This window comes from Lepus europaeus, chromosome 7, assembly GCF_033115175.1.
Source record: "Lepus europaeus isolate LE1 chromosome 7, mLepTim1.pri, whole genome shotgun sequence".
In the NCBI taxonomy this organism is placed as follows: Eukaryota; Metazoa; Chordata; class Mammalia; order Lagomorpha; family Leporidae; genus Lepus; species Lepus europaeus.
Genome location: NC_084833.1, coordinates 2676374 through 2693440, shown reverse-complemented (window position 1 = coordinate 2693440; position 17067 = coordinate 2676374). Strand labels below are relative to the sequence as shown.

At 63.1% G+C, this 17067-nt stretch overlaps 1 protein-coding gene across 2 annotated transcripts in view; it reads left to right on the top strand.

Annotated features, from left to right (window-relative positions):
• Positions 1 to 5079, top strand: part of CTTN (cortactin) — a 30527-nt gene extending 25448 nt beyond the window's left edge. For both annotated transcript variants that reach the window (XM_062195680.1, XM_062195681.1), the window contains 5 exons: positions 78 to 226; positions 2485 to 2571; positions 3066 to 3228; positions 3760 to 3831; positions 4743 to 5079. In XM_062195680.1, coding sequence (XP_062051664.1) covers positions 78 to 226; positions 2485 to 2571; positions 3066 to 3228; positions 3760 to 3831; positions 4743 to 4879 — 608 coding nt within the window. In that variant the 3' untranslated portion in view covers positions 4880 to 5079. The remainder of the gene's footprint in view (positions 1 to 77; positions 227 to 2484; positions 2572 to 3065; positions 3229 to 3759; positions 3832 to 4742) is intronic.
• Positions 5080 to 17067: the final 11988 nt, after the last annotated feature.

Sequence of the window (17067 nt, the reverse complement as noted above, 5' to 3'; positions counted from 1 at the left end):
GATGCCTGGCCGTGGGGAGGGCGCCGGTGTGGGGCGGTCCAGGGGAGGCGCCCCGACACCCTCTGCTTCCTCCACAGCCACCAGCAAAACCAGTGACATCAGAGCCAACTTTGAAAACCTCGCCAAGGAGAGGGAACAAGAGGACAGACGGAAGGCAGCCGCAGAGCGAGCTCAGAGGATGGCCAGGGAGAGACAGGAGCAGGAGGAGGCCGGAAGGAGACTGGAAGTGAGTAGGGGAGGAGCCTGCCCTGTGTGCTTCCCAGCGCAGGAGCTCCCGGGCCCTGGGCTGCACGTGGAGTCCAGAGGGTCCCAGCGGGGGACAGGTTTACCTCTCCTGTGAGGCTGTCCTCCAGGCAGCTCTCCGGGGTGGCCACAGGCGCCTCCGTGCGCGTCTGCTCACTTCGAGGTAGCCGGCAGGGCATGGCCCAGTCCGCGCTGCCCTCCAGCCAGGAGCCGTGCGTGGCTGGCTGCCTACGTGCTGCAGCCTTTTCGCCCATGGGCTGCTGTCCAGTGCCTCCCTGAGGTCCTCCGTTCCCTGCCGGCCTCCCAGCAAGCCCTTCCTTGGTGGAAGTTGAAGCAGCAGGAGAGGTTCCTGTGAAGAAGGCCCTGTGCTCTCCAGCGGCTCCTGCTTCTGTGGGCCGAGCTGTGGGCAGGGCGGTGAGGACTCTGCTCCCGCGGCTCCCCAGCGTGACGAGGTGTCCCAGCACAGCCCCGTGTGCCCTGCAGCACGGCAGCCTGTGCCGGTGTGGCCTCACGTGCTGATCTGAGAACCAATAGGAATGCTCCCGGTGGCTCCCCTGGGGGTGGCCGGGAGGGAGAATCCGAAATGGTGCCCCTGGGGTGGCTGGGTGGACAGAGGTGTCCATCTGGGCCTTCCCTCCCCCACATCGCAGTGAGGGCTGCGGGCGGGGGCAGCGGCAGCTGCTGGGCCCCGGTGCCGGCGAGCAAGCCCCACTGGCCTCGCCTCAGTAAGGCCGTGGAAGCAGGAGGCCGGCTGTGATTAATTAAGGTAGTAAGCGGGCAGTCCCGTGGTTGCCGTAAGCATTGGGAGCTTCGCAGGCTCCGTGAGGTGCTGAGCCACTGCAGAGCTGCGTTGGCGCCTCGCCGGGGTCTTCTGTCCGCGCGCCCTGACCCAAGCCCCCTGCGTCCCAGCAGCACCTGGGAGATGCAGAGTGATGGGAGAAGGGGGTCTGCCGTCCCCCTCGGCACAGCACTCCCACCTATCTCTCGGCAGCAGAGGCGCACCCCTGAAGCCAGGTGACGAACGTGTGCCTTGGCCGCTGGGGAGGCTGACGTGGGCCTCCGTCTGCAGTCTGGGGCTTCCGGTGAGAGAGAGGGGCCTCTTGCCTTCTGCCCCGGGATCACACACGGGACGGCGGCGTCAGTGCTTAGCCTGTGGATGCCTAGGGCAGCTTGTTCTGGGGCAGGTCGGCCAGGGACCTCGCTTCAGGTCCACAGAGCCAGGACGGGACAGTGCCGCTGCCGTCCCGGAGAGAGGCGGCCTGCGGAGGGCGCCCAGGGAGGAGGGCTGGGCGGGACAGCGGGTCCCATGCTGCGTGCCAGGTGGCCACTTGTGTGCCGTGCAGCTGTCAGCAGCCAGACTGAGCGCTCGTCTCCGGTGTGAGCAGGCAGCTCCTCTGCTGGCGCTCGGGACACACCTGGCCTTGCTCCCCGAGAGGCCGCCTGCGGTCCTTGGCCCCGTCACAGCTTTCCCGCCTGCCTCCCTCTTTGAGAAAACATATTTGAAAGGCAGCGCGGCAGACAGAGAGCCTCCATCCTCTGGTTTACTCTCCAAATGGCCGTGACATTGGAGCTGCCCCGGGGGAGCCCAGAGCCAGGGCCTCTGTCCAGTCTCTCACTTGGGCACCAGGGAACCATCACCCGCTGCCCGTGAGGGTGCGTGAGCAGGAAGCTGGCTCTGCAGGGCGGGAGCTGCTCTGTGACCTGGGGTGCCGGGGGCCAGGTGGGGGCTTGGCCTCTGCACCCAGCGCTGCCCCTTCAGCCTCTCTGCAGGGCCCACCAGAAACTCCAGCACAGCCCCCTGCAGGCCCCTTCCCGGGTCACGCCTGCACAGTTCCATTGTCAACGTGGGATCAGGCATTCATTCGCAGGATCTGGGGGCTGGGGACTGTTCACTGTGGCCTGCCCTGGGGGAGCCCCAGAGCCTCACGTCTGTCGCACTTGGGAAACAGACTCACCGTCTGGGGGCCCTGCAAGTCTCGGCCTGCCTCAGCCTGCCGCACCTGCTCCTGGTCAGGCATCAGCCTGTGATGCTGCCGCCGCCCAAGTCCTCGGCCCCTGCCGTGGGGCGTTCTGGGGAGTGGGTGGCTGACGTGCGATCTTGCTTCACGGCGGCTTCTCTGGGATCCGTGAGGGCCTGGTCTGGGTCCTGGGTCTTTCTGCCCTCGCGTCTGGAGGCCCTGTTCTCTTCTGATGTGTCGCCACTGACTCAGGAACGTCCGACTGTGGTGTTCTCGATTGTAGGAGCAAGCCAGAGCCCCAAGGCAGAGTCCCCCTGCGTCTCCCAGCCCTCAGCCGGCGGAGAGGCCGCCATCCAGCCCTGTCTACGAGGTTGGTGCTGTCGTCTGGTTTGTGGTAGTCTGTGACGCGGAGACCAGGTCTCTCGTGGGCAGAGCAAACTCTTGCTAGGTGATGCCGGCGTGGCTGCAGGGGACTTGCCCTGCCCTGCCCTGCCCTGCCCTGCCCACCGGGGGGGGAACTCTGCCTCCATCTTGGGACCTGGGCAGGGACAGCGTGGGAAGTGCTGCGAGGTGCAGGCTGGGAAGCACCAGGCAAGAGAGCCCACAGGTGCCTTGCCTGGCCTTGCAGGTGAGGCCTGAGATAAGAAACCAGTCAAATCCAGTCCAGGACAGAGGGACTTAAACTCTTGGGAAAGAGCTCTGGGGGGTTGGGGGGGTGCGGGAGGACTCTTCCCTTAGGAGTGAGAGCCCTGACCGCCTGGTGTGGCAGGCTGGCGCATGTCCCTGTGCGTGTCGGCTGTGACTGGGCTGCTGCTGCCCTTGGAAGTCGGCCCTGGACACACCAAGTATCCCCTGCCCTCCCAGGATGCTGCTTCATTGCGGGTGGAGCCGAGCTACGGAGACCTCGGGGGCAGCGGTGAGCCAGAGCCCGGGCACCAGGCAGAGGCTCCTGACAGCCAGCAGGGCCTGACCTACGGCCCGGACACTGTGTACGAGGGCACAGAGGGCCTGGGCGCCTATCAGTCAGGTACGGGCCCTTCCCGGGGGAGGGGCTCCACGTGCTCCCCTGGTCAGGGTCGGGGGCGTCCATGTCAGGACTCCCCTGGACGGCACTGGCGCTGGTCCCGCTGTGCTGTTGGAGCGAGCTGTGCCTCAGTGCAGGCATGCGTCCCGCGGGGGGTGCGGGCACTCGCTCTGGGGACGTGCACCAGGCCTGGCTGCTGGCGTTCTCGGAGTGGTGGCGGCGTGGGTCACGTGGGACGTCGTGGCCCTCCCGGGAGAGCTGCGGTTGAGGTTTCCAGGTTACTTCCTGGCAGCGGTCAGGGTTTTACTCTCTGGGTGCTGTCAGCACCGGAATCCGTGGATTTGCCTTGAAAAGCTGAGTGCATCCGTGTGGGACGGGGGGCCGGCTCTTGTCCCGCGTGGGGGGCACCCTGCCGTCACTGTAGGGTCTGACTGCTCGCCCTGGGCCCCAGGCAGGCACCGTGTGAGAAGCAGGTAGCACGGCAGCGTGCGCTGGAGGCCTGGTTGCTGCTTAGCCCCTCGTCGTCTGTTTCAGAGGAGAGTACCTACGACGACTACGAGAACGCACTCGGGATCACGGCCACGGCCCTCTACGACTACCAGGCTGGTGAGCGCGGGGCCATGCTCCTCCCTGCCCTAACGCATGTCAGATCTGGCCGAGTGCAGGAAAGCCGTCAGTGGCGTGCTGAGAACTCCCGCGTCTTCCTCACGTGTGCACACACGTGCACCTGTCGCCCACGTGCATGTCGTAGGACCAGGGTGCAGTCCCACTCACGTGCCACCCCCGCCCCCGGTGCTAGGGTCCGTACAGACACCAGCCCCCTGTCCTTGACTGGCGTCAGCAGCCTGCCTCCCCCGGTCCCACTCCGCCAGCCCCGAACGCCAGGCTGAGGCCATTGTCTGGTGGCGGGAAGGCCGCAAGGCCACACAAACAACGTGGCTGTGCCCTGTGCCCCCTGCCGGCCCCGTGGACTCCATCTGTCCCACCATGGTGCCATTTCCACCTCCCTGGCAGTGTGGCAGTGCCCTGTGACGTGCTGGGACTCTCCCAGGGTCCTGGTGCTCCTCACACCCTCAGCTCGGTGTGGCTTCTGGTCTGCCTCCTCCCCATCAGGAGGACCTGTCGCGGCCCCTTCTTCATGCCCGCACCCGGCCCCTGTGGGGTCTCGGCCGCTGTGTGTTCAGCTGCGCTGAGGCCTTCTCCTGCCAGTTCCCCTTCCAGCCCCTCCCTCCCCTGCTGCCTCCCCTCCCCCACCGAGAAAGGCAGAGAAGGCTTGGCGGCGCAGGATCGCCATGCTGGCACCAGGTTGGAGTTTTCTGTGAAGGCCCTGCCCACTCCGGCACTGCCTTGGCTCATGCTGGCACATACAGGCAGGCCTGGGCTGAGCTGGGAGATGGGGACCACAGAGACCCGCCCGGGTCGGTGAGGGAGTGGTGGTGTTGCATTGCTCCGTAGCCGACCAGGGGCCGAGGGCCGTCGGCGTCTCAGCGCGCTTTTCTCTGTGTGCACCTCCGCAGCTGGCGATGACGAAATCTCCTTCGACCCCGATGACATCATCACCAACATCGAGATGATTGACGACGGCTGGTGGCGCGGGGTGTGCAAGGGCAGGTACGGGCTCTTCCCCGCCAACTACGTGGAGCTGCGGCAGTAGGCGCCCCCGCCCCGGAGTGCACACTGCGGGTCGGGCCCGCCTTGCGGTTTTCTGTGGGCTGTTCTGTCCTGTCCTGTCCTGTCCTGTCCTGGTTTTGATGGTGAGGAGGGGAGAGTCCATGTTGCTTTTGTATTTAACTTGGCTGATGCTTCCAGTGGTGTCTGCGCCACAGAATTTGCTAATATATTGTAATCACGCTCCCTAGGAGGACTGTGGTCATTGTTCTTACGCATTTAAGGTGTTTCCTTTGTTTGCCAAATCGACGCCCTGTGCCGCCAGTCAGGGCCTTCCGTTCTGCTGGGGCCCGTCGTGCGTGTTGTCCTGTGCCCGTCGTGAGTCCTGGTCCCCAGTGAGCGAGGCTTCTGGGGGCAGAGGAAGGGAGCGTCCGGAGGGCCGGGGTTGCTGGAGTGCCCCTCGGCCCCACGTCGTCAGGTGACCGTGCTCGCTGCGGAGCCTGTGTGCACCTGTGCCGGAGGCTGCTAAGCCCTCCTCCTGTCGCCGCGCCCCATGAAGTGGCACCGGGTCCCTTTGTTTCCTCCTCCCCCCACCTCCAGTGGGGCCCTGTGACTCGGTGGCAGCTGGCACAGGGCTCCGTGTGTGACGTCTGTTCCTGTGCGGCCTGCAGGCGTGGTGCGTGTATGTGGCCACACGGCCACACGGCTGCGGGAAGGCAGGGGCCTTCTCCGTCGTGGACGGCCAGACACGTTCTTCCTGCTGTGAAGTCGTGCTGTTTTTGCCAAAATACCATGTTTAATTACGGTAAAATTTGGTTGGTTGACTTGGCTAATGCCAGAGTTCCTTCCCCCGGAGCTGCCATGCACTGGGGCACTGCCTGCCACTCAGTGCTCGGGAAAGTGCATCTCTGCCCCGGGAGACCAGGAGGCTGGACAGTGCAAGGTGCATGTGGGCTGGCGTCGGCACGGCTCTCCAGCAGCTCCTGCCGTCGCCGGCTGTGGCCGTGACGCACGCGGCCTCTCTCCGGAGGTGCGTCTGCGTACTCCTCGCTTTCCCACAGTTCGGTTGGGTTTTATATGCAACTTACTGCATCTGGGTTTCTGTAGCACACCTCATAGTCTGGTTTTTTATTACATATTCAGAATAAACTTTTTTTGATCCACCTGGGACATGGTTTGCCTTGGTGTCCGGTGCTTTGTCCTGGGTGGAGGGTGGGCTCCCTGCACCACGTGTTTTCTGAGGGTCCCGTGTGGAACACAAGATGCCATGTTTAGAAGCCAGCCGGAGCCACCACTCCCAGGCAGCCCCCGGTTGTGGCGATGCAGCTGTGAGCTCCGCCCTCCAGTCCAGTCTGGGGGGAGCTGGCCCCGAGCCAAACGGTGCGCCTGGAGGCCTGGTTGCAGGCCGCAGCTGCCCACCCTCGGCCGGCCAGGGTTATCGAAAGAGCTGCGGAGGCCAGTGGCGTCCTGAGGCTGTGGCCGCAGCCCCTCGGTCTCCATGGTGGCAATGGGCTCTCGTGGGGGGGGGGGTGTCTCCCAGACCATGCGTGACGAGAGGGTTTTGAAACTTCAGGGAAATGGGTCTCGCCATTCCTGGGAGACAGGAGAGCAGTGCCGGTCACCAGCCCTCCTGCTTCACGACCCTGAGCTGCCACAAGGTCATGGTGAGGTCAGGCCCCGGACTCTGTTACCTGTGGCTGGTCCTCTGTGAGTCTAGGACCCTGTGCTGATGGGGACCCTGGTGCCTTCCCAGGCTGGCCTCTGTCCCCTCCACAGCCGTGTTCGACCCTGCTGGAGAGCCGCCTGGGCCTCCGTTAGGCTTTTCTCTTTGGAGGCTGGTGTGCCGGGGCCTTGGGCCTCCGTGGTGGCACCGGGATCTGCAGGACCCTGCAGGTGCAGAACTAGGCAGGCGGCGCTGGCTGTGGTGCTTGCCCCTCCGACCTGTCCCCTGTGCGTCCACAGTGGCCTCCATCCTGTGGGAACTGACCAGTGATTGCGCTGTGCAGGAGCTGGGAGCAGCACGAGGGAGCCTGGGGCCCCTGCCCGTCAGCTCCCCCCTCGCCGCCTCAGGCCCGTGAACCCAGGTGGTGTCAGGCCCCCGTGACCCCACGACCTGCAGCTCCAAAGCCGAGAGCCCCTGCTCTGGGACCTGTCAGGAGCCCGGCCCACGTGCGGTCACGGCGGGAAGAAAGGCCTGTTGGCCAGGTGAGCTTGCACCCACCTGTGATGGGCATGGCCCGGCTGGGCCATGGGCTGTGACAAGGACGTGGGGATGCGGCCTGGTCTGCCTGTGTTGGACGTGCGTGGACAGGCACTCGGGCCCAGCAGGGGCAGGAACCGCCCCGACGGGTCTGTGTTTTGGCCCTGTTGGTGGCCAGCCGATGGCACGGCGGGCAGCCTGGACACGCAGAGCATCTACCTTCATGCCACCTGCCTGCTCTCACTGGGGTTGTTTTCGAATCACGCCCCCCCACACCTGTCTTGAACACCCCAGGCCCTAGGGGCTGGCTCGGTGGGCCACCCCAAAGCAGAGGCTGGGGACAGGAGCTTGGGCCCGTTGCCGCTGCCGTAGGAGACGGACGCACCGAGCCATCCTGGCCTCCAAGTGCCACGTGCGCCGGGTCCGGAAGATCGGCATGCAGGGGCCTCTTCACCCTGGGGAGCCAGGGCGTCCTGTCGCTCAGTGCTGACACAGCGTGTGCTGGGCCTGGAGGCGAGACGGCCCTGCCCCGGGGCTGCCACCGCTCTGAGGGGGCGTTCAGCTGTGATCGGGAGCCGGCCACGGTCAGGGGGCTCTCAGAGAGGTCCTCCCAGCTCTGCGGGCGCCGCGTGGAAACGCCACGTGGAGACGGCGTGGACGCTGGGCACGTGGGAACTGTGTGGACCTGAGTGGACACTGGGCGTGTGGGAACTGTGTGTGGACCTGAGTGGACACTGGGCGTGTGGGCACTGTGTGTGGACCCTGAGTGGACGCTGGGCACGTGGGAACTGTGTGGACCTGAGAAAGGTCCACATTGGGCGTGTGGGAACTGTGTGTGGACACTGGGTGTGTGGGAACTGTGTGGACCTGAGAAAGGTCCACACTGGGCGTGTGGGAACTGTGAGTGGACCCTGAGTGGACACTGGGCGTGTGGGAAGTGTGTGTGGACCTGAGTGGACACTGGGCGTGTGGGAATTATGTGTGGACCCTGAGTGGACACTGGGTGCATGGGAACTGTGTGTGGACCTGAGTGGACACTGGGCGTGTGGGAACTGTGTGTGGACCTGAGTGGACACTGGACGTGTGGGAACTGTGTGTGGACCTGAGTGGACACTGGGTGTGTGGGAACTGCGTGTGGACCTGAGTGGACACTGGGCGTGTGGGAACTGTGTGGACCTGAGTGGACACTGGGCGTGTGGGAACTGTGTGGACCTGAGTGGACACTGGGTGTGTGGGAACTGTGTGGACCTGAGTGGACACTGGGCGTGTGGGAACTGTGTGTGGACCTGAGTGGACACTGGGCGTGTGGGAACTGTGTGGACCTGAGTGGACACTGGGCGTGTGGGAACTGTGTGTGGACCCTGAGTGGACACTGGGCGTGTGGGAACTGTGTGGACCTGAGTGGACACTGGGCGTGTGGGAACTGTGTGTGGACCTGAGTGGACACTGGGCGTGTGGAAACACCATGTGGAGACAGTGTGGACGCTGGGCGTGTGGGAACTGTGTGTGGACCTGAGTGGACACTGGGCGTGTGGGCACTGTGTGTGGACCCTGAGTGGACACTGGGCGTGTGGGAACTGTGTGGACCTGAGTGGACACTGGGCGTGTGGGAACTGTGTGGACCTGAGTGGACACTGGGCGTGTGGGAACTGTGTGTGGACCTGAGTGGACACTGGGCGTGTGGGAACTGTGTGGACCTGAGTGGACACTGGGTGTGTGGGAACTGTGTGTGGACCTGAGTGGACACTGGGCGTGTGGGAACTGTGTGGACCTGAGTGGACACTGGGCGTGTGGGAACTGTGTGTGGACCTGAGTGGACACTGGGCGTGTGGGAACTGTGTGGACCTGAGTGGACACTGGGCGTGTGGGAACTGTGTGTGGACCTGAGTGGACACTGGGCGTGTGGGAACTGTGTGGACCTGAGTGGACACTGGGCGTGTGGGAACTGTGTGTGGACCTGAGTGGACACTGGGCGTGTGGGAACTGTGTGTGGACACTGGGCGTGTGGGAACTGTGTGGACCTCAGTGGACACTGGGTGTGTGGGAACTGTGTGTGGACCTGAGTGGACACTGGGCGTGTGGGAACTGTGTGTGGACCTGAGTGGACACTGGGCGTGTGGGAAGTGTGTGTGGACCTGAGTGGACACTGGGCGTGTGGGAAGTGTGTGTGGACCTGAGTGGACACTGGGCGTGTGGGAAGTGTGTGTGGACCTGAGTGGAGGCGGTGTGGACACTGGTGCCTCGTGTGTGACTCCAGAGGGTCAGAGCAGACAGCGGGAGGGGGAGGGGAGGAGTTCGTGCTTACGTTTTAGTTTGGGAAGATGAGAAAGTTCTGGAAACGGATCGTGGTGGTGATGCTCACACTCCCAGTGCCCCTGAGCTGTGGTGAAGATGGTAGATGGGAGTGGCCAGTGCCGTGGCGCAGTGGGTTAGCATCTACCTGTGGCGCCAGCATCCCATATGGGCGCGGGTTCAAGTCCCGGCTGTTCACTTCCTATCCAATTCTCTGCTGTGGCCTGGGAAAGCAGTGGAAGATGGCCCAAGTGCTTGGGCCCCTGCACCCACATAGGAGACCCAGAGGAAGCTCCTGGCTCCTGGCTTCGGATTGGCTCAGCTCCGGCCGTTGTGGCCACTGGGGGAGTGAACCAGCGGATGGAAGACCCCACTTCCTGTCTGCCTCTCAAGTAGACAAATCTTCAAAAAGACAAAAAGATGGGTGTTTTACGATGATTAAATTTCAGCAAAGGTTGATGACTTCTGGTTATCGTGGTGTGTCCAGTGGGGTCCCGAGGGCCTTTAGGTGTAGACGACGGAAGCAGGACGGGTCAGAGTGACCGGGCTCGGCACCACATTTGCTGTCTCTGGAGATGCAGGAAGGGGCCCGAATCCAAGGAGCGCGCGTGGCGTCTTAAGCCAGACCTGGGGTTCACAGCGTCAGAGCCGCGAGCTGCTGGGCCTGCAGGGCCTCCCGGGAGACCGTCCACCCCAGGCCCAGGCCCGTGCGTCACCACAGAGAACCTCATTTCTGCTTCCCCCGCTGGGCCCGGGAGCTGCTGGGTAAGTGGTGTCCGGCTTCCAAGATGAGAGGGCACTGAGAGTCAGGGCCAGTGTGGTTTGCCCTCCATGAAGCAATTCTCTCTCTCTCTCTCTCTCTCTCTCTCTCTCCTTTTTTAAAATTTATTTATTTCAAAGATAGAGTTATAGAGAGAGGACAGAGGGGGAGATTCCATCCGCTGGTTCACTCCCAAGATGGCCACCACAGCCAGGGCTGGGCCAGACTGAAGCCAGGAGCCAGGAGCTTCGTGCAGGGCTCCCACGCAGGGGCAGGGGCCCAAGCACTCGGGCCATCCTCCAGTGCTCGTCACAGGCCATGGCAGGGAGCTGGATAGGAAGTGGAGCAGCCGAGACTGGAGCCTGCGCCCATGCGGGATGCCGGCGTCCCAGGCGGAGGCTCGGCGCTCTGTACCGCAGCGCTGGCCCCTAAGCAGATTTTCAAACCAGCAGATGAAGGCTGTGCACATTTGTGGTCCACATGTGATGTCTCGACGTGTGTAGACCTGGTGGGAGGGGCAAATTGGCGAGTAAACCTGCCTCCCTTTATGGGGTGAGAACACTCAAAAGCTGCTCTCTGGGCCGGCGCCGTGGCTCACTTGGTTAATCCTCCGCCTGCAGTGCCGGCATCCCATAGGGGCGCCGGGTTCTAGTTCCGGCTGCTCCTCTTCCGGTCCAGCTCTCCACTGTGGCCCAGGAGGGCAGTGGAGGATGGCCCAAGTGCTTGGGCCCCTGCACCCACGTGGGAGACCAGGAGGAAGCACCTGGCTTCTGGCTTCAGATCGGTGCAGTGCACCGACCATAGCAGCCATTTGTGGAGTGAACCAACGTAAGGAAGACCTTTCTCTCTGTCTCTCTCTCACTGTCTAGCTCTACCTGTCAAATAAATTAAAAAAACAAACAAAAAAACAAAAAAAAACAAAAAACCTGCTCTCGGTGGTCTTCTTTTTTTTTTTTTTTTTTTTTTTTTTGACAGGCAGAGTTAGAGAGAGAAAGGTCTTCCTTCCGTTGGTTCACTCCACAAATGGCTGCTATGACCGGCGCTGCGCCGATCTGAAGCCAGGAGCCAGGGGCTTCCTCCTGGTCTCCCACGCGGGTGCAGGGGCCCAAGCACTTGGGCCATCCTCCACTGCCTTCCTGGGCCACAGCGGAGAGCTGGACCAGAAGAGGAGCAGCCGGGACTCGAACCTGTGCCCATACGGGATGCCGGCACTGCAGTCCTCCTATCCCAGAACTCTTCATTTTGTCCCGTTGGTCCGTCTGTGCTGTCCTGCGCCAGTACTACACAGATTTAATGACTGTGGGGACGTCTAGAAAATACGTAGGCGTTACAGTTTACGTATAATAAACTCTCTGGGTCCTGGCACCTGTCACTGCAGGGGCATTGCTGTCACCCCCTACACACACAGATCGCCCTGGAGCCGATTCCTGCAGCTCGCTCCATGCGGCAGCCCTCAGACACACACCCCCCCGCCACCGCCCTGTCTCCTGATGGCTCCCAGCAGTGAGAAGAGCTCGTGGCTTTGCAGGGGCCCCCACACCCGTGATTTGAAGCCTGCTGTGTAGTCACAGTCCTGCACTGGCACCACAGCGCGTTCTGGAATGTTCTTTCCTTCCAGAAACTCCACCGCTGTGTGGCCAGCACCCTGGCCCCCAGGGACCGTGGGTGTCTTCCCTGGATGGTGTCCTGGGCTCCCTGTGCAGAGGGTGGGTCCTCAGTGTTGCCTCCGATGCCATCTGCATGGCACTGCCCCTGCCCGTGTCTGCGTGGTGCCCACCTCTGCCCGTGTCTGTGTAGTGCCCACCTCTGCCTGTGTCTACGTGGTACCCCCCCGCCCGTGTCTGCGTGGCGCCTGCCCTGCCCGTGTCTGTGTAGTGCCCACCTCTGCTCGTGTCTGTGTGCTGCCCACCCCCACCCGTGTCTACATGGTACCCCCCCGCCAGTGTCTGCATAGTGCCCACCTCTGCCTGTGTCTGTAGTGCCCACCTCTGCCTGTGTCTGCGTAGTGCCCGCCCCCACCCGTGTCTACGTGGTTCCCCCCGCCAGTGTCTGCATGGCGCCCACCTCTGCTCATGTCTGTGTAGTGCCCACCCCTGCCTGTGTCTGTAGTGCCCGCCCCCACCCATGTCTACATGGTTCCCCCCCGCCAGTGTCTGCATGGCGCCCACCCCTGCCTGTGTCTGTAGTGCCCGCCCCGCCTGTTCCTGAACTTACTTATTTGACAGGCAGAGAGAGAGGCGGGAGGGGCAGGGGTGTATGTGTCTGTGTGACCCACCTGCCCGTGTCAGCATGCGCCTGCCCCACCCATGGCTGCGTTGTCTGCCTGCCCCGCCTGTGTCTGCATGGTGCCTGTGGGTGCCCAGTGGCGGGGGCGGTGGCTGGCATGGTGGGGGGACGTGGCTGTTGGAGCATCGGTGACTTGTGGGGTTGTAGAGGTGGCTCCAGCGCACAGCAGGTGGTGGCTTCTCTCCCTCCGCCCCTCTCGCGGGACTCCTGCCCGGGACTTGCGAGTTCGTCCCACAGGAACTCTGCCCACGCTGTGCCGCGCTCACCTCCCACAGCTCGCTTTCCAAGACAGCACATTTATTCATTTATCTGCAGGGCAGGGTGACAGAGCTGTCTCTCTGTGGTCCGCTCCACAAACGGCCGCGATAGCCAGGGCCCCGTCGCTCCCCCGTGAGTGGTGGGGACCCAGATATTTGGGCCGCCGCCTGCTGTCGCCTGGGTGCGTTAGCAGGGAGCTGGACCAGAGGGGAGCAGCGGGGACTGGAACTGGGGGAGGGGGTGTGAGCATCCCGATGCCAGTGACCCGCGGGCCACATGCCAGCCCCGGACGCGACGTGCTGTCCCCGTCTCTGGTTCTTTCTTACGCCCTCTCGAGAGCGCCACTCGTGTTGGTGAAGGTGGCTTTGGGTGTTTGCCGTGCCTTCCATCCTCCGCGGCCCGTCCTGGCTCCCACGCCTGTGTCTGGAGGCTGTGCTCCGAGCTGGGACTGTCCGGCGCGAGGCTGCCTGTCCCTGCCCCCTCAGGCCCCGTTTCCTCCACGCTGCACCTTCCTGCACGTCTGGTCCTGTCCGATGTGGTCACGTGACCGTCCTGGAAGCACAGCTTAGCTGGGGATGGAGTGTCCTTTGGCCTCCCCGCCTTGCATTCCTGCTTGCTGTTGTCCAGGATGTGGGCGTGATGGCTGGCGCCAGGCCAGCCACTGGGACCAGAGAGGCGCCGTGTAGGTACTCTGGAAGGGTGTGGAGCAGAGAGACGGGCTGGGCTGTGACGGGCGCCGTGGAGCTGCTGCTTCGGCTCTGCCTGCTCTTTGCGGGCTCACCCTGTGAGGCCCCCGCGCTGCTGGCATGGGTGGGGCGACAGCAGGAAGTACCGGAGACAAGTTTCGGTGAACATGCCCGTTTATTAATGATCAAGCGTAAGCTTTTAAAGCGCAGGCAGAGGGGGCGTGGCTGGTTCAGGGCAACACTGATTCTATAGGATAGCGCCGACGTGGGCACCGCCACGCTTCTCCAATCAGCTTGAAGGTCGCGTCGGCTAGGGTAGCTTTCCTAGGGGCCTGGGCCACAGCCAGGAGCAGTTTCCCGGATTGGCAGAGGGTGGGGGTGGGGGTGGGGGAAATGTGCCCGGGGCTCCCGCCGGCTGCCAGCCGTCAGGCCAGTGCGTGGGCTAGGCAGGCAGACTCCCGGGCCTCCCCCAGCCCTTAGCCTTCTGTGTGTTTAACGAGACAGGAGCAGTAGTGCGTCTGAACCCTCCCTTCCCGTGCACGGTCCCCAGCGGATCTGCGGGGGCAGTGACCGAGGGCTTGCCCGACCATTCGGCTCCGCGCACGCTCCTTGCCGCCTCGGCTGAATCCCAGTGTCCCAGGGTGCCGGGACCTGCCGCTGTTCCGCGCGATGGGCGCGATGGCCGGCTCCGCCCGCAGCGGGTGGCCTCCTCCTCTCTTCCTCTTGGCGTTTTCTTTCTGTGTGTGCGCTTCCGCTCTTACAAATACGCCAGCAGCTCCCCACGTTCTCCCGAAGACCTGACACAAGGACTTCTGTTCTAGGGAGACTGGGTACTGGGGCTGGTGCTGTGGCGGAGCGGGTAAGGCCGCCGCCTGCAGCGCTGGCATCCCTTATGGGTCCCGGCTGCTCCACATCCGATCCAGCTCTCTGCTGTGGCTTGGGAAAGCAGCAGAAGATGGCCCAAGTGCTTGGGCCCCTGCACCTGCGTGGGAGACCTGGAAGAAGCTCCTGGCTCCTGGCTCTGGATCAGCTCAGCTCCAGCCATTGCAGCTATCTGGGGAGTGAACCAGCAGATGGAAGAGCTCTCTCTAACTCTGCCTTTCAAAATACTGAAATCTTATTTTTTTTTTAAAGAAGAAATATCTGGTACATTATAAGAACCCCCCTACTTAAGATACCAAAAATGATAAATGAACTGGAGATGGTATCTTTTTAAAGATTATTTATTTATTTGAGAGGAAGGGAGGGAGGGAGGGAGGGAGAGAGAGAGAGCGAGAGCGCGTGCGCTGTCATCCGCTGGTTCACTCCCCAGATGCCCAGGGCAGCCAGGGCTGAGCGAGGCCACAGCCAGGAGCCCAGAGCTCCATCCGGGTCTCCCCCGAGTGTAGCAGGGACCCAAGCACTTGAGCTGTCCCAGGGTCTGCAGCAGCAGGAGCTGGAATTGGGAGTAGAGCCAGGACTTGAACCCAGGCCTCCATCAGGGGAGGTAGGGGCCCCACGTGGCGGCCAGGTGCCCAGCCTCCGAGAAACGTCTTCGCAATGTGGAGCTGAGCAGCCAGAAGGGAAATCTTCAGGGGCTGAACCCAAGGAGGAAACAGGAATGCAGCCCGGCCCACCCGCTGCCTGCCTGGGTGTTTGAGGGACACATGGGTGCACCGGCTTCAGGCCCAGCAAGTGCACGGTGCAGGAGAGGACCTGGACAAGGGGAAGAGAGACGCTGTCGTCGCCTGTGGGGACAAAGAGCCGAGACTGAGTGGTTGGCGACAGGACAGGCCAAGGCCTGGCGGGGCCAGGACCCCCTCTGTGGGGTGGAACCCAGAAGGGGCGGAGGTTCAGTGAGACGCCGCCCGCCTCGGCCACTAGGTGGTGCCATCGGCTCAGGGCCACACCGCAGCCCTCTGGATGGAGCTGGCTGGCAGGTTCCTGCTGGGCTCCTGGGAACGGGGGACACGGAGACGACACAGACTCCCGGCTGCAGGGTGGGGTGGGCACGGGGTTTCCGTCTGGGGTGACAGAAAGTACTGGAACAGCTACCCTTGTGACTGTACCGAGTATGCCAAGTACAACAGTTAACGGTAGAAGGCAAACAGGCGAGCAGCTTTGGCCTGAGGTCTGTGTGGGAACAGACTGCCCTGTGCTGTGCCAGGCAGAGGCCCCGGCACGCGGAGGAGGGAGGGCAGTGCAGGGGGAGCTTCCGGGCCTGCAGAGGTGAGCCGGGACCGGAAGAACAGGCCCGACACAGCGGCAGCAGGGCGCCGAGAGTGGAGCAGGCTCCAGCCGAGCCGAGAACGGAGCTGTGGCTCCTGTTCTGGCACTGATGGCAAAGGAAGTGCCGATCTAACACTGGGACCGGGACGCCGCCCCTGCAGCCCTGAGGTCAGTGTTCCCCCACCGGCTCCCCACACAATGCCCCCACATCATCTCCTTCTCTGGTGACCTGGGCTAGTGAGGTGGCGCCAAGCAGGCTGTGAGCTGGGGAGAAGGCCCCGCTGGTGGCCGGCCTGGCCGAGCCCAGGCCCCAGCTGTGCCACAGCCACACCTCTATAGCGCATACTCATCACTGGCTCATTCCTCAAGTCCCCGGGGGTCCGGGGCTGGGCGCGGGCACTGCCATCCAGGTCTCCTCACTCGGGGGCCCAGAGCCCAGCGTTTTCAGCCGTCCCTGCCGCCTCCCAGTGTCTGTATTGGCAGGAAGTGGGACTCCGGACTCGAACCCAGGCTCTGGTGTGGGGTACGTGCTTCCTAACTGGCCTCTTAACCGCTGGGCCAGTTTTTTGTTTTTTTTTTTAAAGATTTTATTTATTTGAGAGGTAGAGTTACAGACAGTGAGAAGAAGAGACAGAGAGAAAGGTCTTCCCTCTGGTTCACTCCCAAAGTGGCTGCCATGGCTGGAGCTGCGCTGATCTGAAGCCAGGAGCTTCCTCCAGGTCTCCCACGCGGGTGCAGGGACCCAAGGATGTGGGCAATCCTCCACTGCTTTCCCAGGCCGCAGCAGGGAGCTGGATCGGAAGAAGAGCAGCCAGGACTGGAACCGGCGTCCATATGGGATGGCGGCGCTGCAGGCAGAGGATTAACCCACGGCGCCACAGCGCCGGCCCCAGGCGTCTGCTCGTAGCCAGCCTGCTTCTGCGTCACTTGAGCTTTTGGAGGTAATGGCGCAATTGCCTGCACCTGTGAGGACCCACGCAGCTCTTGCCTGCGCCTGGGCGGGCGGCCCGGGAGCTCCGTGTGAGCCCTGGTGGCCGCCCCGCTGGCCAGAGTGTGGCTGGTTTGCGAGTCCGCCTGCCCCTGGGCAGCTGGCATTGTGCTCCTCTGACCGGGGCCTGCAGAGAGCCACATTCGCAGTTTGGACGGGCGCATTCCCGCAGTGTGGCAGTGTCTCTCTTTGGGCTGTGATTTGGCTGTCGAGCCTGGCCAGACCCTAACTCCTGAAGATTTTCCCTGACTTTTTATTTATTATTTTTTCGCTTGGGTTTTATGGGTTTACACCTCCACTTACAACCCATTTGGAATTAGTTCTGTAACAGGTGCGCGATTCGGGTCAAGGTTCACATCCGGGGCTGTGGCCCAGCCGTGGCCCCAGCACTGTGCGTTGCGAAGACTGCGTGGTGGTTTGGTCTCCTCTGGGGTCCCCGTGCCAGGGGCCCAGGCCCTGAAGCCTTGTGGGAATGGTGAGCGGATGAAGGTGGGGCCGGGCTGCGGGGAACCATGGTGGCTGCTGCAGAGAGGCCGGGAGCACACGGAGCAGAGCG